Source organism: Monodon monoceros, unplaced genomic scaffold, assembly GCF_005190385.1.
Source record: "Monodon monoceros isolate NGI ecotype Baffin Bay Population unplaced genomic scaffold, NGI_Narwhal_1 Super_Scaffold_11, whole genome shotgun sequence".
In the NCBI taxonomy this organism is placed as follows: domain Eukaryota; kingdom Metazoa; phylum Chordata; class Mammalia; order Artiodactyla; family Monodontidae; genus Monodon; species Monodon monoceros.
In genome coordinates, this window is record NW_021703767.1 from 45,525,798 (window position 1) to 45,548,854 (window position 23,057).

Here is a 23,057-nt window from a genome sequence, read left to right on the forward strand (position 1 = left end):
GCTGAACAATAGAGCAGCGTTAACTGGTCTAAGGCTACACAATAAGGCGGAATATATTCCCATACTCCATTTTTTCAAGGACATTGGTAAGTAAGTTCTTTTGGATACGCAACTATAGGTTTTTTTTGTTTTTGCGTTTTGTTAGTTTTCATCTTTCAACAAGAGTCACTAGCCCAGAACATTTTTTTTCCATTGTAAAAATAACAGAACCGCATTTGAAAATTTGGAAAATAAAATGCATCCCATGATTATGCAAATACAACCTTTCCCCCATTATTACTTTTATATAATTCCTTCTAGTCTCTTTTTTCACTCTGCTAATCCACTTAATAGGCCGAAATTGATAAGCCAAAGAACAGGTAGGGTAGTAAATATAACACTAGGTAGCTGGAGGGGGTAAAGAATCTCATACTCCTGGCTAACAAAGGAGATAAGTCATTTACTATTACTATAATACCCCAGAGCAATTTAAGAGGGTGGCTAACTTTAAGCATTGGGACTACAGATTCCTGACCACCTGCCGATTTGATTCTGGGGACTGTACTCTAATCGCAGGGGATTATGCCTCGTGGAAATCTCTTCAGGAGATCAGACACCTCAGAAACCAGGTTCAGGCAGACTTCCTTTGCCGAATAATGCCTGTGAGTTTATCTCCTCTCCTTGCCCGCACGAACGGTTTTGCTTCTCCAGGACTCCGGGGTCTGAGGCCTAACAGCCTGTTAAAGGGTGGATGCGATGGGCAACCAGGCAATTCTGGCGTACTTCTCGCCCTAGAGCTCATAGTCGGGTCCCGCAGTGGTCGCCACCGCGCTGCGCCCATGCTCGACGTCGACGCAGACTCCTCAGCGCTCTGGGCGCCACAAAGTGCGCCGCTCCCTCTGAGCTGACTTTCCCGAGAGGGCGGAGAGACCTTGCGGCGAGAAAGGCCCGAAGCCAACGCGGACACCGAACACTTCCCAGCAGGCTGTGCGCAAGCCTACAACTCCCATTATGCTCCACCGGGGAACAGCGCGGCTCCTCGCTGGGAGGCGGCAGTTCACCCCTTCAACCTCGCTTACACTTCTTCAGTACTCCTCGATATGCCTCTGGCATTTGGGGGAGCTCTTCAATCCCTTAACAGGAGCACGGCGGCTGACGCGCTGAGACCTGGGGAGGCGTGGCTCCGCACCGGAAAAACCTCCGGTTGCCCGGGGAACGCCACGCACCACGGCGCCTGACCCGCCACTGATGCTTGGGCTGAGCCAGAGGCTACCCCTTCACCCAACTTGCGGAGGCGGCTTTGCTCAGGCCCAGGAATCCTTCCTGTGGAGGCCTAGAGAGGAAGGCTGAGGGACGCCCGCACCATATTCCCATTGCAGAGAGGGATACGAGCGAGTGCGTCCATTCCTGTTCTTCAGCAGCTCCCGGGCCCGCAGGACTAATCTCAAAGACCAGGTATCTCCCCAACCCCAATTTTTGTATCCAGCGCCACCCCCTAGTCCCCTCCGCCACCAATTTTAGAATTGCTCTTCCTCATGTTTTTCACTCCGTGTGGTGGTTTCTAATGTGTGAGAACTAGAAGAGAAGAAGTGGGCTATGGACCCCAGAAAACTCATGGAACTGCTTTGGGTGAATTTTTGTTTGATTGGATGGTTTTAACACTACCCGATTTGGGCCTCTTTCTTTGCTGTGTGGGAAGTATAATTGAAATTTCATCATCAAAAACTGAAAGCTGAATAAAAATATTTATTGGGGGTAGTGAGAGTGTGCTATAATTCACTCTAGAAACATTTTTAAAGTTACAAAGTACCATTCATGGTGTTTTCTTTGCTCGACCACTCCCTCTGTGTAGCCTACCTTCCAAGCTCGTAACTATGGGTAACATCCTAATTCTTCAGGACTTTTCTGGCAACAAGTTAAAAAAAAAAAACTTTAGAAAGCAGATTCTGGGACTTCCCTGGTGGTCCAGTGGTTAAGACTCCTCGCTTCCACTGCAGGGGGCCCGGTTCAATCCCTTGCTGGGGAACTAAGATTCCCTCGTGACGCCTGGAGGGGCCAAAAAAAAGAAAGAAAGAAAAGAAAAGAAAGCCGTTCCTCATATAACAGCCAAGAGAATTTGATTGGCTGGTTTGCAGAGAGAGGAAAACAGTAAAATAAGAAACTGGAAAGGTAGATTGGAGCCAGATTGTGAAAAACTTTAAAAGCTATGCATGGAAGTTTAGACTTTATTCTAAAATCCTGAAGTTCTCAATAGTGACTGTACATCAGAAACACTGTGTAGCTTTTTAAACTACAGATGCCCTGATTCCATCTTCAGAAATACTAATCCAGCTAGCTGATTCCAGTGTGCAGCCAGGGTCGAGAATCATGGCTATAGGAGTAGGTTGCTACAGAAAACTTTCACTGTATCTCCTCCTGTGCACTTAGGACATGGTTAATGAATGTCCAGTGACTTAAGTTATCTTGTTTCCTTATTTCATGCAAGCAAAAAGTAAATTTATAAAGATGTATAATTACTAAGAAATAGAAGCATATATAAGGCTCTATTATAGTTGTTTATAAAGCAACTTCAATAAATGTAATTATATCTCTTAGAACAACTGACTTTATTTTTTATTTTATTATTTTTTTCCATCTTTTTTGGAGTATAATTGCTTTACAATGGTGTGCTAGTTTCTGCTTTATAACAAAGTGAATCAGTTATGCATATACATATGTTCCCATCTGTCTTCCCTCTTACGTCTCCCTCCCTCCCACCCTCCCTATCCCACCCCTCTAGGGCTGATCTCCCTGTGCTATGTGGCTGCTTCCCACTAGCTATCTATTTTATGTTTGGTAGTGTATATATGTCCATGCCACTTCTCTTTTAAATTGCATATCCCACAGTATTTCAATAACAAGCATCAGGTGTTTGATAATCCATGAAAAAGGGGACAGAAAATCACAATCCGATGTTCTATGAAAAAACGAATATTCAAGTATCAAGCTTTTGACAATCAATGCTTTATTGTAGATGCCCAGAGGGGGATGATATGAGAAGTGGTCATATTTTTTAAAATCTATTCAAAATCGTATGGGAATTGGAAAACAAGATATAAACCTATATCAATATGCTTAGTACAATTAATAACAAAGTGAGTAATAGCAAATTTACCTTGAATTAAAATGGTCTGTGTGAATTGTTTCATGATATCCGAAGGCTAACTTAAAGTAGATTCTACAGATGTCTATCCCTAAGCTGAGATTTAAAGGAATGGGTTGAGTGAGATTTGAATCTCCAACACAAGGAGAGAAGTCTATTCAAGCGGCACAAATGGAGTACCTGAAGTCAAACCCATCCCTTGGGTAAGACAACTGTGGCCCCATGTTTGGGTGGGGCGCTTTACCTTCTCTTTTCTGCACATCATTGGAATTCAGTTTTGAAATTTCTGTCCATAATGATCTCTGAAGGGGCCTAAGCAAAATTAACGATGCAGCCACCTTTCAGATGCAGTTGTCTTGGAAGCTTCTTATTTTTTAAGTTGCTGAATCCTCATCCTTCAAGGTATGGTCTTGCCTTTTTGGTGTGGAATAAAAAATACTGAAGGAGCTGTAAGATGACAAGCTTCTGGAACCTTAGATGGAGATGAGAATAAATCAATGAAATGAAACTGATATTTAGAGGGTTTTTTGTTTTGTTTTGTTTTGTTTTTTAAGAGAACTTTGAAAATGGTGGTTTGGAGAGTAATAGGAAATGTTTGGAATACAGGTGTATTGTAGTTACTGCTGTAGCAGTCCCTGCAGCAGTTGAGGGCCGGCAAAAGTGGTATCTCTCTTCTCCCACCACATAATGACGTTTTGGGAGGTGGGGGTGGTGATGGACCCAAAGGAAGAACCTTTGGAAAGTTTCATTTGGAGACCTGAAGTCTAAATCTAACAGTACCTTAGAAGGGTATGAATAGCTATAAAGTTATCACATAGCCAGCAACGTATCATCAGCAGTTTTACCTGACTTCAAAATGCTTGTGTTTGGATTACTGATGGAGTTTTTTTGAAAGTTTGCATTGGAAGGATTTTTTTTCCCAAAGAAAGAATTGATAAACAAATGAACACTTCAGGGACAAGTTAACAAAGAAACTTTTATGGTATTTGAGAAAATGAGATGAAAATGTAAGATTGGTATTTACATTCATATTCTTTACTAGTACACTAGTTAAAATTCTTTTAAAATGATACTTAACAGGATAGTTCATGTAAGTTATAGTTTCAAAGAAACAGGTATTTATTAAGGTTCAAATATTGTGTGTGTTTTATACATAACCTTCTTCCCAAATGGGTTTGTGGTGACTTACAAAGATATACGTAAGGACTAAGGAAAAATTAAGATAAATACATCAGTTAGGATTTTTTGTTTCTTTTGATAGAAGACATAACCTAAACTGGATATAATCAAGCAAAGAAACAAAAATGGTGAATTTAATGTTTATTACTTTGTATTATTGCAAACTACAATGGGGCTGGCTTTAGAAAAAGATTTGACCAGTGGCTCAAATGATGTAGCCAAAATCTCAGTTTTTCTGTTATTCTGGTCTGCCTTCTCACTTTCTAAGCTTCAGCATCAGGCTTCACATGAACGCCATTGCCCATACATTGTTCCAGATTTCCAGAAAAGGCTGCAAATATTCTCAAGTATCACAAATGGCAGACTCCACATGATTCTGAGTTTAACCACATTTTCTTCTTAAGTATTATATGTTACGATGAGAAACGTACAGTTATTTCAAAGGCATTATTCTGTGTTGCCAGGGGTTATTATCTGCCAATCTGCGTTTCAGTTAAGACTCCTTTCTGGTAATCAGCTTAAACTCTGTTTACTAAATGCAAAGCTACGTTGACATGGTTTTCACAATATCACTGTGTCTTTAAATTCTGAAATTTTGGATACATATGCTCATATTTTCTATTCTTAAGGTGCCTGTGGGTAATATATCTTTTTTTTTTTTTCCTGACTTGCAGCTGGTTTGTAAATACTTGACTCACATTATGGGATTGCTAGACAGACTTTCAGGCTTGCTTGGCCTGAGGAAGAAGGAGGTGCATGTTTTGTGCCTTGGGCTGGATAATAGTGGCAAAACAACAATCATTAATAAACTTAAACCTTCAAACGTAAGTATATTTATTAGATACTTTGTGTATTTTCTTTTTTATAAAGGACTGTTTTTATTTATTTTTTATAATCCTTTTTTTTATTTTTGGAGTAAATTTGCTTTACAATGTTGTGTTAGTTTCTGCTGTACAATGAAGTGAATCAGCTATATGTATACCTATATCCCTCCCTCTTGAACCTCCCTCTCCTGCTTCTCCCACCATCTAGGTCATCACAGAGCACCAAGCTGAGCTCCCTGTGCTATACAGCAGGTTCCCACTAGCTATCTATTTTACACGTGGAAGTGTTTTTATGTCAAACCTAATCTCCCAAGTCGTCCCACCCTCCCTTTCCCCCCCGTATCCACATGTCCGTTCTCTACGTCTGCGTCTCTATTCCTGCCCTACAAATAGGTTCATCTATACCATTTTCCGAGATTCCACATATATGCGTTAATACACAATATTTGTTTTTCTCTTTCTGGCTTACTTCACTCCGTATGACAGACTCTTGGTCCATCCACATCACAAAGAACCCAATTTTGTTCCTTTTTATGGCTGAGTAATATTCCATTCAGTATATGTACCACATCTTCTTTATCCATTCATCTGTCATTGGACACTTAGATTGTTTCCATGTCCTGGCTCTTGTAAATAGTGCTGCAGTGAATATTGGGGTGCATGTGTCCTTTTGAATTATGGTTTTCTCTGGGTATATGCCCAGTAGTGGGATTGCTGGGTCATATGGTAGTTCTAGTTTCAGTTTTTTAAGGAACCTCCATACTGTTCTCCATAGTGGCTGTATCAATTAACATTTCCACCCACAGTGCAAGAGGGTTCCCTTTTCTCCACACCTTCTCCAGAATTTACTGTTTGTAGATTTTTTGATGATGGCCATTCTGACCGGTGTGAGGTGATACCTCATTGTAGTATTGATTTGCGTTTCTCTAGTAATTAGTGATGTTGAGCATATTTTCATGTGCCTCTTGGCCATCTGTATGTCTTCTTTCGTGAAGTATCCATTTAGGTCTTCCGCCCATTTTTAATTGGGTTGTTGGTTTTTCTGATATTGAGCTGCATGAGCTGTTTATATATTTTGGAGATTAATCCTTTGTCTATTGTTTCCTTTGCAAATATTTTCTCCCATTCTGAGGGTTGTCTTTCCGTCTTGTTTATGGTTTCCTTTGCTGTGCAAAAGCTTTTAAGTTTAATTAGGTCCCATTTGTTTATTTTTGTTTTTATTTTCATTACTCTAGGAGGTGGGTCAAAAAAGGTCCTGCTGTGGTTTCTGTCAAAGAGTGTGTTTCCTATGTTTTCCTCTAAGAGTTTTATAGTGTCTGGTCTTACATTTAGGTCTTTAATCCATTGGAGTTTATTTTTGTGTATGGTGTTGGGGAATGTTCTAATTTCATTCTTTTACATGTAGCTGTCCAGTTTTCCCAGCACCACTTATTGAAGAGGCTGTCTTTTCTTCATTTTATGTTCTTGCCTCCCTTGTCATAGTTTAGGTGACCATAGGTGTGTGGGTTTATCTCTGGGCTTTCTATCCTGTACCATTGATCTATATTTCTGTTTTTGTGCCAGTACCATACTGTCTTGATTACTGTAGCTTTGTAGTATGGTTTGAAGTTGGGTAGCCTGATACCTCCAGCTCCGTTTTTCTTTCTCAAGATTGCTCTGGCTATTCAGGGTCTTTTGCCTTTCCATACGTATTGTAAAATTTTTGTTCTGTTTCTGTGAAGAATGCCATTGGTAGTTTGATAGGGATTGCATTGAATCCATAGATTGCTTTGGGTAGTATAGTCATTTTCACAATACTGATTCTTCCAATCCAAGAACATGGTATATTTCTCCATCTGTTTATGTCATCTTTGACTTCTGTCATCAATGTTTTATAGTTTTCTAAGTACAAGTCTTTTGCCTCCTTAGGTAGTAGGTTTATTCCTAGGTATTTTATTCTTTTTGTTGCAATGGTAAATGGCATTGTTTCCTTGATTTTTCTTTCTGAATTTTTGTTGTTAGTGTATAGGAATGCCAGAGATTTCTGTGCATTAATTTTGTATCCTGCAACCTTACCAAATTCATTGATTAGTTCTAGTAGTTTTCTGGTGGCATCTTTAGGATTCTCTATGTATACTATCATGTCATCTGCAAACAGTTTTACTTCTTCTTTTCCAATTTGTGTTCGTTTTGTTTCTTTTTCTTCTCTGATTGCCGTGGCTAGAAATTCCAAAACTATGTTGAGTAAGAGTGGCGAGAATGGCCATCCTTGTCTTGTTCCCAGTCTTAGTGGAAATGCTTTCAGTTTTTCACCATTGAGAATGATGTTTGCTGTGGGTTTGTTGTATATGGCCTTTATTACGTTGAGGTAGGTTCCCTCTGTGCCCATTTTCTGGAGGGTTTTTATCATAAATGGGTGTTGAATTTTGTCAAAAGCTTTTTCTGCATCTCTTGAGATGATCATATGGTCTTTATTCCTTAATTTGTTAATATGGTGTATCACATTGATTGATTTGGATATATTGAAGAATCCTTGCGTTCCTGGGATAAATCCCACTTGATCATTATGTATGATCTTTTTAATGTGTTGTTGGATTCTGTTTGCTCCTATTTTGTTGAGGATTTTTGCATCTGTGTTCATTAGTGATACTGGTCTGTTGTTTTTTTGTGTGTGTGTGTGATATCTTTGTCTGGTTTTGGTATCAGGGTGATGGTTGCTTTGCAGAACAAATTTGGGAGTGCTCCTCCCTCTGCAATTTTTTGGAAGATTTTGAGAAGGATTGGTGTTAGCTCTTCTCTAAATGTCTGATAGAATTTGCCTGTGAAGCCACCTGGTCCTGGACTTCTGTTTGTTGGAAGATTTCTAATTACAGTTTCAATTTCATTACTTGTGATAGGTCTGTTTATATTTTCTAATTCTTCCTGGTTCACTCGTGGAAAATTGTACCTTTCCAAGTATTTGTCCATTTTTTCGTGGTTGTCCATTTTATTGGCATAGAGTTGTTTGTAGTAGTCTCTTATAATCCTTTTTTTCTGCGGTGTCAGAAGTGATTTCTCCTTTTTCATTTCTAATTTTACTGATTTGCGTCCTCTTTTTTTCTTGATGAGTCTGGCTAAATGTTTATCAATTTTGTTTATCTTCTCAAAGAACCAACTTTTAGTTTTATTTATCTTTGCTATTGTTTTCTTCATTTCTATTTCATTTATTTCTGCTCTGATCTTCATGATTTCTTTCCTTCTACTGACTTTGGGTTTTCTTTGTTCTTCTTTCTCTAGTTGCTTTACATGTAAGGTTAGATTGTTTGAGATTTTTGTTTCTTGAGGTGAGAATGAATTGCTATAAACTTCCCTCTTAGAACTTCTTTTGCTGCATCCCATAGATTTTGGGTTACGGTGTTTTCGTTGTCATTTGTTTCTATTTTTTTTTAAATTTCTTCTTTGATTTCTTCAGTGATCTCTTGATTATTTAGTAGTGCACTGTTTAGCCTCCATGTATTTGTATTTTTTGCAGTTTTTTTCCTGTAATTGATTTCCAGTCACATAGCGTTGTGGTCAGAAAAGATGCTTGATACGATTTCAGTTTTCTTAAATTTACTGAGGCTTGATTTGTGACCCAAGATGTGAACTATCCTGGAGAATGTTCCATGTGCACTTGAGAAGAAAGTGTATTCTGCCACTTTCAGATGGAATGTCCTATAAATATCAATTAAATCTATCTGGTGTATTGTATCATTTAAAGCTTGTGTTTCCTTATTTATCTTCTGTTTGGATGACCTGTCCACTGGTGTAAGTGGCGTGTTAAAGTCCCGTACTATTATTGTGTTACTGTCGATTTCCCCTTTTATGGTTGTTAGCATTTGCCTTATGTATTGAGGTGCTCCTATGTTGGGTGTATAAATATTTATAATTGTTATACCTTCTTCTTGGATTGATCCCTTGATCATTATGTAATGTCCTTCCTTATCTCATGTAACAGTCTTTATTTAAAAGTCTATTTTATCTGATACGAGTATTGCTACTCCAGCTTTCTTTTGATTTCCATTTACGTGGAATATCTTTTTCCATCCCTTCACTTTCAGTCTGTATGTGTACCTAGGTCTGAAATGGGTCTCTTGTAGACAGCATATTTATGGTCTACTTTGGTATCCATTCAACCAGTCTGTATCTTTTAGTTGGAGCATTTCATCCATTTACATTCAAGGTTATTATCGATATCTGTGTTCCTACTACCATTTTCTTAATTGCTTTGGGTTTGTTTTGGGGGTCTTTTTCTTCTCTTGTGTTTCCCACATAGAGAAGTTCCTTTAGCATTTGCTGTAAAGCTGGTTTGGTGGTGCTGAATTCTGTTAGCTTTTGCTTGTCTGAAAAGCTTTTGATTTTGCCGTTGAGTCTGAGTGAGATCCTTGCTGGGTAGAGTAATCTTGGTTGTAGGTTTTTCTCTTTCATCCCTTTAAGTATATCCTGCCACTCCCTTCTGGCCTGCAGAGTTTCTGCTGAAAAATTAGCTGATAACCTTATGGGGATTCCTTTGTATGTTATTTTTTGCTTTTCCCTTGCTGCTTTTAATATTTTTTCTTTGAATTTAATTTTTGTTGGTTTGATTAATATGTGTCTTGGTGTGTTTCTCCTAGGGTTTATCCTGTATGGCATTCGCTGTACTTCCTGGACTTGGGTGACTATTTCCTTTCCCATGTTAGGGAAGTTTTCCACTGTAATCTCTTCAAATATTTTCTCAGACCCTTTCTTTTTCTCTTCTTCTTCTGAGACCCCTATAATTTGAATGTTGGTGCGTTTAGTGTTGTCCCAGAGGTCTCTAAGATTGTCTTCAATTCTTTTCTTTCTTTCCTCCTTATTCTGTTCCTGGGCAGTTATTTCCACCATTCTCTTCCAGCTCACTTATTTGTTCTTCTGCCTCAGTTATTCTGTTATTGATTCCTTCTAGTGTGTTTTTCATTTCAGTTATTGTGCTGTTCATCTCTGTTTCTTTGTTCTTTAGTTCTTCTAAATCTTTGTTAAACATTTCTTGTATTTTCTCAATCTGTGTCTCCATTCTGTTTCTGAGATTCTGTATCATCTTTACTGTCATTACTCTGAATTCTTTTTAGGTAGGTTGCCTATTTCCTCTTCATTTATTTGGGCTTGTAGATTTTTTACCTTGCTCCTTCATCTGCAACATATTCTTTTCTCTTCTCTTTTTTTTTTTTTTTTGATAGGTGGGATTGTGTTCCTGTTTTACTGGTTGTTTGGTCTGAGGCTTCCAGCACTGGAGTTTGTAGGCTGTTGAGTGGAGCTGGGTCTTGGTGCCGAGATGAGGACCTCTGGGAGACCTCACTCCAATGAATATTCCCTGGGGTCTGAGGTTCTCTGTTAGTCCAGTGGTTTGGACTCGGAGCTCCCACTGCAGGAACTCTGGCCTGACAACCATCTTGTGAACCAAGATCCTGCAAGATGTGTGGGGCGGCAAGAAAAAAGAAAAGAAAAGGAGCAGAATGATAACAAAGAGTAAAAAATAAAATTAGATTAGAAAACTAACAGATTTGTTAGAAAGAATAAAAATATAGTTGAAACAACAACAGAAGGTAAAACAGAGCCACAATAGTAAGGAGAAAAAGAAAAAAAAATCCGGAAAAAGCCTTGGCTGTGGGGGGCAGGGGCGGGTTTCAGGTGGGGGCGGGGCCTATGCTTAGGACCAACAGAGCAGGAAAAGGCCCTGGAGGTGCTGGGTGGGTGGGGCGGTGAGTCTCAGGCTCAATGCAGCAGCAGGAGCCTCAGCAGAAGGGGCCCAGGCAGTGCCTCTGGCCTTGGAGGGTGGAGGACCTGGTCCAGGACCCCAGCAGGCTCACCGGGCCCGAGTGGGCAGGGGAAGTGCTAAGCATATTCCCACCAGTCCTCTGATCCTGGAAGGCCCCTCCCCATTGGCCTCTCTTCTTTTCCCCTCTCCCTCCCTCCTATGCCCCTGGGACCCACACAGCCAGAGGAGATCCCGGAAGGCAGAGGACCAGACCTGGAAGCCCAGCAGGCTTCCTGGGGCCAAGTGGGCGGGGGAAACGCCCACAGTGCCTTCCATGATCCCCTGGCCCCAGATGGTCTGCCTCTCCTCCTCTTCCCCCCTCCTCCCTCCCTCCCATTCTCCTAGGACCCACAAGGCTGGAGGGGCCCTGGAGATCAGAGCACCAGGCCTGGAGCCCAGCAGGCTTCCCGGGGCCCAGGTGGGTTGGGGGGAAACGCCGGCTGCACCTCCCCTGATCCTCCGGCCCCAGAGGGCCCCTCGCTCCCGCCTCTCCTCTTCTCCCCTTGCCTCCCTCCTATGCTGCTAGGACCCACGCTGCCTGGAGGGGGCCTTGGATCCCAGCAAGCTTCCTGCGGCCAAGTGGCCAGGGCAAAGACCTGTTGCACTTCCCTGATCTTCCGGTCTGGAAGGGCTCCTCCCACCTACCTCTCCTCTTCTTCCCCTCACCTCCCTCCTATGGCTCTAGGACCAACGGGGCCTTGGAGGGTGGAGGACCCTGCTGAGGAGCCCTGAGGGCTTCCCAGGGCCCGACTGGGCAAGGGAGATGCTAGGCGTGCTCTCCCTGATCTTCTGAGCCCCCGAAGCTCCCTCCAGGCATGGGAACCCCTCCCCTCTCCCACCCACCCCTCAGGTGCACCAGTCCTGTCTGGCCTCCACTTCTCCTCCCCCCTCAATCCCCCCTCATGCTACCAAGTTGCTTGGGGGTTCCTCCCATCTCCTAGGGCGTTGAGGTCCCCCACCAGTGTCCAGCAGGCACCCTAGTTGTGGAGAAACGCGAACTCTGTGTCCTCTCCTGCCACCATCTTGACTCCGCCCCCTGTATTTTCTGCTAAAGAAAGATAAGGGAGGATTATTTTGTTTGCCATTATAACTTCATTATCATGTTATGAAATCGTGTCAAATTTGTGGTACCTTAAATTAATAAGTATCGGCCAGCCATAATTTGCAGTGTATTTTATGCAGGTAGGTAGGTAAATCTTTATTATTTAAACTGGAATATTTTCCAAATGTCTTTTCTTCTCAGATGATCTTCACAAATTTGTGGAGTTTACTTTCAGGTAGCATTGCCTTCTTTTTGGCTCTCTCTTTATAAGAAGAGCAAAGCAAAGGGAAAGGTGAATCATTTTTATAGGTTCTATGGATAATTAGACAGTTTCCCAGGAGTGTGGTATGCATATCACTAGTAGCAAGCAAGATGACTTTGAGTCATTTAAGTAGTAAGTACTTGAACATATTATTTTAATAACTGAAATATATATAAAGCTAGCACATCCACCACATAATGCATGAGTTACAGTTAGGTTCTGCTACATATAAAGAAAACCCACATAACAGTGGACTAAATAAGATACTTATTTTTCTGTCATCTAAATAAGTCCAGGAGAGGTATTCCAAGGCTGGTGTGGCAGCTGCATGGTCCAGGCATCTTCCATCTTTCTGCTTTGCTATCCTTAGTGCCTGGTTTTCTTCAAGATCCTCAGGATCTCCACGTGGCCACCTTAGTTAACTATCTTATCTATATTCTAAATCACAGGGATGAGAAAAGAACAGGGCAAAAGAATAAGCCTTCTTGCTAAATAAGCCGTCTTTAAAGAGCTTACCTAGAAGCCCCAACTAATGACTCTTTTACCTCATTGGCTGAGGCTGGATTTTTTTTTTTTAGGCAGGGCATATTGCTGCTTCCATTAGTAATAGGGGTCCTGTAAGTATGAAAGAAGAGGAGAGTGGATATTGGGTAGACAGCTAACATTTACAGTTGTAAGTACTTTTATCTAGGTAAAAGCCATTAGTCAATGAAAAATGCTGAGTAAAAATTAATATAGACTGCATACAGACAGAACAAAAATTAGGAAGCTGGTACTCTTAATGACTGAATGGCTGGAGAGTGGGAAGCGTTGCTTCTAAATACGGTAATTGAAGGTGGACTTCAGTGCCTCCAAACAGTGCTTCAGGTTGAGCAGAATGAGAAGCCTTACTGCCTTTTTTTTTTTTCTTTCTCCCAACGGCTTCAGTTATACTTCTGTTTAGTTCGAGATTGCTTTGGAATTACAAAAATGCCATTATTTGTTTTCTTCTGGTCATCATTCCCTTCTTCTATGTGAGTGAGTTTGCCATGTGAAAACAACTAACTGCTGGTGTATTTTCAGGTGGGAGTTTGTTTGAGGCAGCCGTGATAAGAAGTTGAAAATGGATTTGCAAAGCAATTTAGGTGTTTTAAGGGGCTCCCCAGCCAAGCTGGAAATCAGCTGAGATATACATGCTGAAGTCAGGCAGAGATAAAAACTAGCAGTTTTATTGAAAAAGGTGATTTTGGAGGGCAAGGTTTAGGTCTGGCCAGAGGACTTGCTAACACTCTAAGTTATGATTCGTGTCCCAAAATTCAAGCTTTCCTACTCAGGAAAGATCCTGCTCATCTAGGTTTACTGCATGCTTAAGAACAGGTGAGAATACATGGTTTCAAGAAGGATGTGGCTCTCAAAGAGACAGAGACAAAGGGAGAGGCAGAACCAAGGATGTCGGTTTCCATTTCATAAACTGAGAAGTCAAAGAAGTCTCTTTTTTTTTTCCCCTATGAAGAGGAATAAATTTGGAGAGGGGAGACAGAGTAACTAGAAGTATTATTTTGATGGATTTCTCTCTATACAGAAGCAGAGAAAAAGAGATTCTTCCCCAATAAGGAAAAGAACAGGTCAAAAAGTCCATATACATTGGAGTCTGTCTCCTGACCTAGGTGATTATGAGAGATTTCTTAAACAGTCCTTGAGAGGAAGATATAGCATCCTAGCTAATTGAATGGGGTCTGAATTGAATTTAGAGAATGATGGATGCATGGTAAAAATAGAACCACGTGCAGCTGTGCTTGGGTCCATAATTAGTTCCATGGATCAGCTATCAGCAGATCAACCTGGGCTAATAGTTAAACTTAGTGGCTGGTGACCTGCACTTCTGCAGGTAAGGCTGTGAGCAAGATTATAAGGAAATTCTTTAGGTAAGGTCCTTTAGGTCCTATCCTATAGGAGATATTTCCATTTTTCTCCACATGAAGGAATATCCTCAAAAGTAATTTTTTTGTAAAAGTAGTCTCAAATAAGTACAAAATGATTGAAACCAGAGCCACAGTTAATAGCCCCAAAGTGGACCAGCCCCCCCAGTGCCTACCGTACTCAAATTGGCAGAAATGTCATTCAAAGAACAAAACAGAAATTACATTATCTTTTTCCATCATCCCCAACAGTATAGTGATCTTCTGTGCCAAGACATGGTTATTACCATAGGGATAGTCTTTGATATGGATGGGAACAGCTTTCTTCTCTAAACATTATTGGTCATTTGTTTGGGGCAGAAGGGGAAGGAGGCAACATGAGCTCAGTCTATCATCTTGAAATATTCTAATATCCCAATTTCAGACTACTCTTGTGAAAGTTCTACTAACCCTGCCTAAAACACCACATTAGTCAGGGAGAGTCCTCAGGAAAACCTGGGCTTGCAGCCAATAAGGAAGGCTTTTTAATTCATCTTCTTTTGCTTTCCAACATACCTATCTCTGTGCTACCTCTGATGAATTATGGAACTAGCCTAGACTATCTCCAGGGCTATTTTTAAGGAGATAGCCTAATTTCTGACACCATTTCCTGAGCCTTAATCTTTAGGCAACTATCCTGTCTCCTGAGAACAATTGACCTCTACATCCTGAGAGCAGAGTAAGTTGCTTTACTTTAAAAAAATTTAAGAAACAACTTGGTGACAATAGCCAAGAGGACACTTGAAATGGGACTTCTTAAAAACCCCAAAACCTCTGTCATTCAGGCACAAATGTAACACTTGCTTCCTCCCTACCTTTGAACTCAAGAAAAGTCTCTTGTGAGCTTACATCCACTTTGAGAAACTCATTTTTTTTTTTACATCTTTATTGGAGTATAATTGCTTTACAATGGTGTGCTAGTTTCTGTTTTATAACAAAGTGAATCAGTTATACATATACATATGTATTCATCTCTTTTCCCTCTTGCATCTCTGTCCCTCCCACCCTCCCTATCCCACCCCTCTCTAGGTGGTCACAAAGCACCTGGCTGATCTCCCTGTGCTATGCGGCTGCTTCCCACTAGCTATCTCTTTTACGTTTGGTACTGTATATATGTCCATGCCACTCTCTCGCTTTGTCACAGCTTACCCTTCACCCTCCCCATATCCTCAAGTCCATTCTCTAGTAGGTCTGTGTCTTTATTCCTGTCTTACCCCTAGGTTCTTCATGACATTTTTTTTCTTAAATTCCATATATATGTGTTAGCATACGGTATTTGTCTTTCTATTTCGGACTTACTTCACTCTGTATGACAGACTCTAGGGCCATCCACCTCATTACAAATAGGTCAATTTCGTTCCTTTTTGTGCCTGAGTAATATTCCATTGTATATATGTGCCACATCTTCTTTATCCATTCATCCGATGATGGACACTTAGGTTGTTTCCATCTCCTGGCTATAGTAAATACAGCTGCAATGAACATTTTGGTACATGACTCTTTTTGAATTATGGTTTTCTCAGGGTATATGCCCAGTCGTGGGATTGCTGGGTCATATGGTAGTTCTATTTGTAGTTTTTTAAGGAACCTCCATACTGTTCTCCATAGTGGCTGTACCAATTCACATTCCCACCAGCAGTGCAAGAGTGTTCCCTTTTCTCTACGCCCTCTCCAGCATTTATTGTTTCTAGATTTTTTGATGATGGCCATTCTCACTGGTGTGAGGTGATACCTCATTGTAGTTTTGATTTGCATTTCTCTAATGATTAATGATATTGAGCATTCTTTCATGTGTTTGTTGGCAGTCTGTATATCTTCTTTGGAGAAATTTCTGTTTAGCTCTTCTGCCCATTTTGGAATTGGGTTGTTTGTTGTTTTGTTACTGAGCTGCATGAGCTGCTTGTAAATTTTGGAGATGAATCCTTTGTCTGTTGCTTCATTTGCAAATATTTTCTCCCATTCTGAGGGTTGTCTTTTCGTCTTGTTTATGGTTTCCTTTGCTGTGCAAAACCTTTGAAGTTTCAGTAGGTCCCATTTGTTTGTTTTTATTTCCATTTCCCTGGGAGGTAGGTCAAAAAGGATCTTGCTGTGATTTATGTCATAGAGTGTTCTGCCTATGTTTTCCACTAAGAGTTTGATAGTTTCTGGCCTTACATTTAGGTCTTTAATCGATTTTGAGCTTATTTTTGTGTATGGTGTTAGGGAGTGATCTAATCTCATACTTTTACATGTACCTGTCCAGTTTTCCCAGCACCACTTATTGAAGAGGCTGTCCTTTCTCCACTGTACATTCCTGCCTCCTTTATCAAAGATAAGGTGACCATATGTGCATGGATTTATCTCTGGGCTTTCTATCCTGTTCCATTGCTCTATATTTCTGTTTTTGTGCCAGTACCATACTGTCTTGATTACTGTGACTTTGTAGTATAGTCTGAAGTCAGGGAGCCTGATTCCTCCAGCTCCATTTTTCGTTCTCAAGATTGCTTTGGCTATTCGGGGTCTTTTGTGTTTCCATGCAAATTGTGAAATTTTTTGTTCTAGTTCTGTGAAAAATGCCAGTGGTAGTTTGATAGGGATTGCATTGAATCTGTAGATTGCTTTGGGTACTATAGTCATTTTCACAATATTGATTCTTCCAATCCAAGAACACGGTATATCTCTCCATCTATTTGCATCTTTAATTTCTTTCATCAGTGTCTTATAATTTTCTGCATACAGGTCTTTTGGCTCCTTAGGTAGGTTTATTCCTAGATATTTTATTCTTTTTGTTGCAGTGGTACATGGGAGTGTTTTCTTGATTTCACTTTCAGATTTTTCATCATTAGTGTATAGGAATGCCAGAGATTTCTGTGCATTAATTTTGTATCCTGCTACTTTACCAAATTCATTGATTAGCTCTAGTAGCTTTCTAGTAGCATCTTTAGGATTCTGTATGTATAGTATCATGTCATCTGCAAACAGTGACAGCTTTACTTCTTCTTTTCCGATTTGGATTCCTTTTATTTCCTTTTCTTCTCTGATTGCTGCGGCTAAAAATTCCAAAACTATGTTGAATAATAGTGGTGAGAGTGGGCAACCTTGTCTTGTTCCTGATCTTACTGGAAATGCTTTCAGTGTTTCACCATTGAGGACGATGTTGGCTGTGGGTTTGTCATATATGGCCTTTATTATGTTGAGGAAAGTTCCCCCTATGCCTACTTTCTGCAGGGTTTTTATCATAAATGGGTGTTGAATTTTGTCAAAAGCTTTCTCTGCATCTATTGAGATGATCATATGGTTTTTCTCCTTCAATTTGTTAATATGGTGTATCACGTTGATTCATTTGCCTTTATTGAAGAATCCTTGCATTCCTGGAATAAACCCCACTTGATCATGGTGTATGATCCGTTTAATGTGCTGTTGGATTCTGTTTCCTACTATTTTGTTGAGGATTTTTGCATCTATGTTCATCAGTGGTATTGGCCTGTAGTTTTCTTTCTTTGTGACATCCGTGTCTGCTTTTGGTATCAGGGTGATGGTGGCCTCGTAGAATGAGTTTGGGAGTGTTCCTCCCTCTGCTATATTTTGGAAGAGTATGAGAAGGATAGGTGTTAGCTCTTCTCTAAATGTTTGATAGAATTCGCCTGTGAAGCCATCTGGTCCTGGGTTTTTGTTTGTTGGAAGATTTTTCATCACAGTTTCAATTTCAGTGCTTGTGATTGGTCTGTTCATATTTTCTATTTCTTCCTGATTCAGTCTTGGTAGGTTGTGCATTTCTAAGAATTTGTCCATTTCTTCCAGGTTGTCCATTTTATTGGCATAGATTTGCTTGTAGTAATCTCTCATGATCTTTTGTATTTCTGCAGTGTCAGTTGTTACTTCTCCTTTTTCATTTCTAACTCTATTGATTTGAGTCTGCTCCCTTTTTTTCTTGATGAGTCTGGCTAATGGTTTATCAATTTTGTTTATCTTCTCAAAGAACCAGCTTTTAGTTTTATTGATCTTTGCTGTCATTTCCTTCATTTCTTTTTTTATTTATTTTTGATCTGATCTTTATTATTTCCTTCCTTCTGCTAACTTTGGTTTTTTTGTTCTTCTTTCTCTAATTGCTTTAGGTGCAAGGTTAGGTTGTTTATTAGAGATGTTTCCTGTTTCTTGAGGTAGGATTGTATTGCTATAAACTTCCCTCTTAGAACTGCTTTTGCTGCATCCCATAGGTTTTTGGTTGTCGTGTCTCCATTGTCATTTGTTTCTAGGTATTTTTTTATTTCCTCTTTGATTTCTTCAGTGATTACTTCAGTATTAAGTAGTGTATTGTTTAGCCTCCATGTGTTTGTATTTTTTACAGATCTTTTCCTGTAATTGATATCTAGTCTCATAGTGTTGTGGTCGGAAAAGATACTTGATACAACTTCAATTTTCTAAAATTTACCAAGGCTTGATTTGTGACCCAAGATATGCTCTATCCTGGAGCATGTTCCATGAGCACTTGATAAAAATGTGTATTCTGTTGTTTTTGGATGGAATATCCTATAAATATCAATTAAGTCCATCTTGTTTAATGTATCATTTAAAGCTTGTGTTTCCTTATTTATTTTCATTTTGGATGATCTGTCCATGGGTGAAAGTGGGGTGTTAACGTCCCCTACTAATGAATGTGTTACTGTCGATTTCCCCTTTTATGGCTGTTAGTATTTGCCTTATGTATTGAGGTGCTCCTATGTTGGGTGCATAAATATTTACAATTGTTATATCTTCTTCTTGGATCGATCCATTGATCATTATGTAGTGTCCTTCTTTGTCACTTCTAATAGTCTTTATTTTAAAGTCTATTTTGTCTGATATGAGAATTGCTACTCCAGCTTTCTTTTGGTTTCCATTTACATGGAATATCTTTTTCCATCCCCTCACTTTCAGTCTGTATGTGTCCCTAGGTCTGATGTGGGTCTTTTGTAGACAGCATATATGTGGGTCTTGTTCTTGTATCAATTCAGCCAGTCTGTGTCTTTTGGTGGGAGCATTTAATCCATTTACATTTAAGGTACTTATCGATATGTATGTTCCTATTCCCATTTTCTTAATTGTTTTGGGTTTGTTATTGTAGGTCTTTCCTTCCCTTGTGTTTCTTGCCTAGAGAAGGTCCTTTAGCATTTGTTGTAAAGCTGGTTTGGTGGTGCTGAACTCTCTCAGCTTTTGCTTGTCTGTAAACGTTTTAATTTCTCCATCAAATCTGAATGAGATCCCTGCTGGGTAGAGTAATCTTGGTTGTAGGATTTTCTCCTTCATCACTTTAAATATGTCCTGTCAGTCCCTTCTGGCTTGCAGAGTTTCTGCTGAAAGATCAGCTGTTAACCTTATGGGGATTCCCTTGTGTGTTATTTGTTGTTTTTCCCTTGTTGCTTTTAATATGTTTTCTTTGTATTTAATTTTTGACAGTTTGATTAATATGTGTCTTGGTGTGTTTCTCCTTGTATTTATCCTGTATGGGACTCTCTGTGCTTCCTGGACTTGATTAACTATTTCCTTTCCCATATTAGGGAAGTTTTCAACTATAATCTCTTCAAATATTTTCTCAGTCCCTTTCTTTTTCTCTTCTTCTGGAACCCCTATAATTCGAATGTTGGTGCGTTTAATGTTGTTCCAGAGGTCTCTGAGACTGTCCTCAGTTCTTTTCATTCTTTTTTCTTTATTCTGCTCTGCAGTAGTTATTTCCACTATTTTATCGTCCAGGTCAGTTATCTGTTCTTCTGCCGTAGTTATTCTGCTCTTGATCCCTTCTAGAGTATTTTTAATTTCATTTATCGTGTTGTTCATCGTTGCTTGTTTCATCTTTATTTCTTCTAGGTCCTTGTTAACTGTTTCTTGCATTTTCTGTATTCTATTTCCAAGATTTTGGATCATCTTTACTATAATTATTCTGAATTCTTTTTCAGGTAGACTGCCTATTTCCTCTTCATTTTTTAGGTTTGGTGGGTTTTTATCTTGCTCCTTCATCTGCTGTGTTTTTTTCTGTCTTCTCATTTTGCTTATCTTACTGTGTTTGGGGTCTCCTTTTTGCAGGCTGCAGGTTTGTAGTTCCTGTTGTTTTTGGTGTCCGTCCCCAGTGGCTAAAGTTGTTTCAGTGGGTTGTGTAGGCTTCCTGATTGAAGGGATTAGTGCCTGTGTTCTGGTGGATGAGGCTGGATCTTGTCTTTCTGGTGGGGAGGTCCACGTCTGGTGGTGTGTTTTGGGGTGTCTGTGGGCTTATTATGATTTTAGGCAGCCTCTCTGCTAATGAGTGGGCTTGTGTTCCTGTCTTGCTAGTTGTTTGGCATAGGGTGTCCAACACTGTAGTTTGCTGGTCGTTGAGTGGAGCTGGGTGTTGGTGTTGAGATGGAGGTCTCTAGGAGATTTTTGCCATTTGATACTATGTGGAGCTGGGAGGTCTCTTGTGGACCAGTGTCCTGAAGTTGGCTCTCCGTCCTCAGAGGCACAGCACTGAGTCCTGGCTGCAGCACCAAGAGCCTTTCATCCACACGGCTCAGAATAAAAGGGAGAAAACGTAGGGAGGAAGGGAGGGAGGGATGAAAGGAAGGAGAGGAGGAAGGAAGACAAAAAGAAAAGAAAGAAAGAAAGAGGAAAGAGGATAAAATAAAGTAAGATAAAATACAATAAAGTTATTAAAATAAAAAATAATTATTAAGAAAAAAAATTTTTTTAAAGAAAAAAAAAGAAATGGATAGAACCCTGGGACAAATGGTGACAGCAAAGCTATACAGACAAAATCTCACACAGAAGCATACACATACACACTCACAAAAAGAGGAAAAGGGGGAAAAATAATAAATCTTGCTCTCAAAGTCCACCTCCTCAATTTGGGATGATTCGTTGTCTGTTCAAGTATTCCACAGATGCAGGGTACATCAAGTTGATTGTGGAGCTTTAATCCGCTGCTTCTGAGGCTGCTGGGAGAGATTTCCCTTTCTCTTCTTTGTTCGCACAGCTCCCAGGGGCTCAGCTTTGGATTTGGCCCCGCCTCTGTGTGTAGGTTGCCGGAGGGCATCTGTTCTTCGCTCAGACAGGACGGGGTTAAAGGAGCAGCTGCTTCGGGGACTCTGGCTCACTGAAGCAGCGGGTAGGGAGGGGTGCGGATGCGGGGCGAGCCTGCAGCGGCAGAGGCCAGCGGGACGTTGCACCAGCCTGTGGGGCGCCGTGCGTTCTCCCGGGGAAGTTGTCCCTGGATCCCGGGACCCTGGCAGTGGCGGGCTGCACAGGCTCCCCAGAAGGGAGGTGTGGAGAGTGACCTGTGCTCGCACACAGGCTTCTTGGTGGCAGCAGCAGCAGCCTTAGTGTCTCATGCCCGTCTCTGGGGTCCGCGCTGTTAGCCGCGGCTCACGCCCGTCTCTGGAGCTCCTTAAAGCGGAGCTCTTAATCCCCTCTCCTAGCGCACCAGGAAACAAAGAGGGAAGAAAAAGTCTATTGCCTCTTCGGCAGGTCCAGACTTTTCCCCGGACTCCCTCCCGGCCAGCCGTGGTGCACTAACCCCCTCCTGCAGGCAGTGTTCACGCTGCCAACCCCAGTCCTCTCCCTGGGATCTGACCGAAGCCCGAGCCGCAGCTCCCAGCCCCCCCACCCCGGCGGGTGAGCACACAAGCCTCTCAGGCTGGTGAGTGCCAGTCGGCACCGATCCTTTGTGCGGGAATCTCTCCGCTTTGCCCTCCACACCCCTGTTGCTGCGCTCTTCCCCGCAGCTTCGAAGCTTCCCCCTTCGCCACCCACAGTCTCCGCCCGCGAAGGGGCTTCCTAGTGTGTGGAAACTTTTCCTCCTTCACAGCTCCCTCCCACTGGTGCAGGTCCCGTCCCTATTCTTTTGTCTCTGTTTATTCTTTTTTCTTTTGCCCTACCCAGGTACGTGGGGAGTTTCTTGCCTTTTGGGAGGTCTGAGGTCTTCTGCCAGCGTTCAGTAGGTGTTCTGTAGGAGTTGTTCCACGTGTAGCTGTATTTCTGGTGTATCTGTGGGGAGGAAGGTGATCTCCGTGTCTTACTCTTCCCCATCTTCCCTGAACCCCCCAGAAATTCATTATTTTTAATGAATTAAGGTGAATAATAGAAATCTACAATGCTCTATTAGGAAATGTCTTGCAAAAGAAATCGCAAATCTCATTTTATAGTATCTTATTTTGGGGGGATAAAATCAGTTTCTAGATAACAAGATACTTCCTGAACCCAAACTAGGTTTTAATATTAAGCTGTCCTAATGTTCATTTATTGTTAATATACTGAGGTTGCTGATCTAGGTTTTCTAAACTGATGAATAGAGAGAGAGGAGGTACATTTTAACTTGATAACTTTCCAAGAACCTGATCTTAGCTGTCATTTTCTTGAGATGTGCTCTGTAAACACCTTTCTACTAAAATTCCCACTTTTGCCCCACTCCCCAGCATAAATGCTCTCATTCTATCACATCATCCAGTTTTATATTCTTAACATTTAAAACAATCTGAAATTACCTTGCATATACAGTTGTTGTTTATTAAATTTTTCCTCATTGTAAAATTAAATTCCATAAGAGTATAGATCTTGTATTGTTCAATACTGAATCCCAGACACCTAGAATATTGCTTAGTAGTTAAATGTATTTTTGGACAAATGGACTGATGGGTGATTTTTTTAATTTTTATTTTTGGGCAGGGAGTAATGATCAATAGCACCGAGGATATCATTTTTAGCAGTCTTAATAAAGCTAACCAAATAGGGTCTCTCTTAGAAATCTTGTTGTACTCTTATTGATGTTGGTCTATTCCTGGGCTGTCTCAGATAGCCTAGTCCACTTAGGTACTAATTCCTGTGCCCTTTGCTTGCTTTGTAAGCATTCCCTGTCCAATTTAGGGAATTACCAAATGTATTTGTTCCTGGATAGAGCAGAGGAAAGTCAATCGGTGGAGACTATTTCGGAATTGTTTA

General features: G+C 40.7%; 1 protein-coding gene across 1 annotated transcript in view; it reads left to right on the top strand.

Annotated features, from left to right (window-relative positions):
* The first annotated feature begins 1,078 nt into the window (after window positions 1-1,078).
* ARL6 (ADP ribosylation factor like GTPase 6) overlaps window positions 1,079-23,057 on the top strand; it is a 50,532-nt gene continuing 28,553 nt past the window's right edge. The window contains exons 1-2 of the mRNA XM_029215561.1: window positions 1,079-1,434; window positions 4,975-5,124. Coding sequence (XP_029071394.1) covers window positions 5,002-5,124 — 123 coding nt within the window. The 5' untranslated portion in view covers window positions 1,079-1,434; window positions 4,975-5,001. The remainder of the gene's footprint in view (window positions 1,435-4,974; window positions 5,125-23,057) is intronic.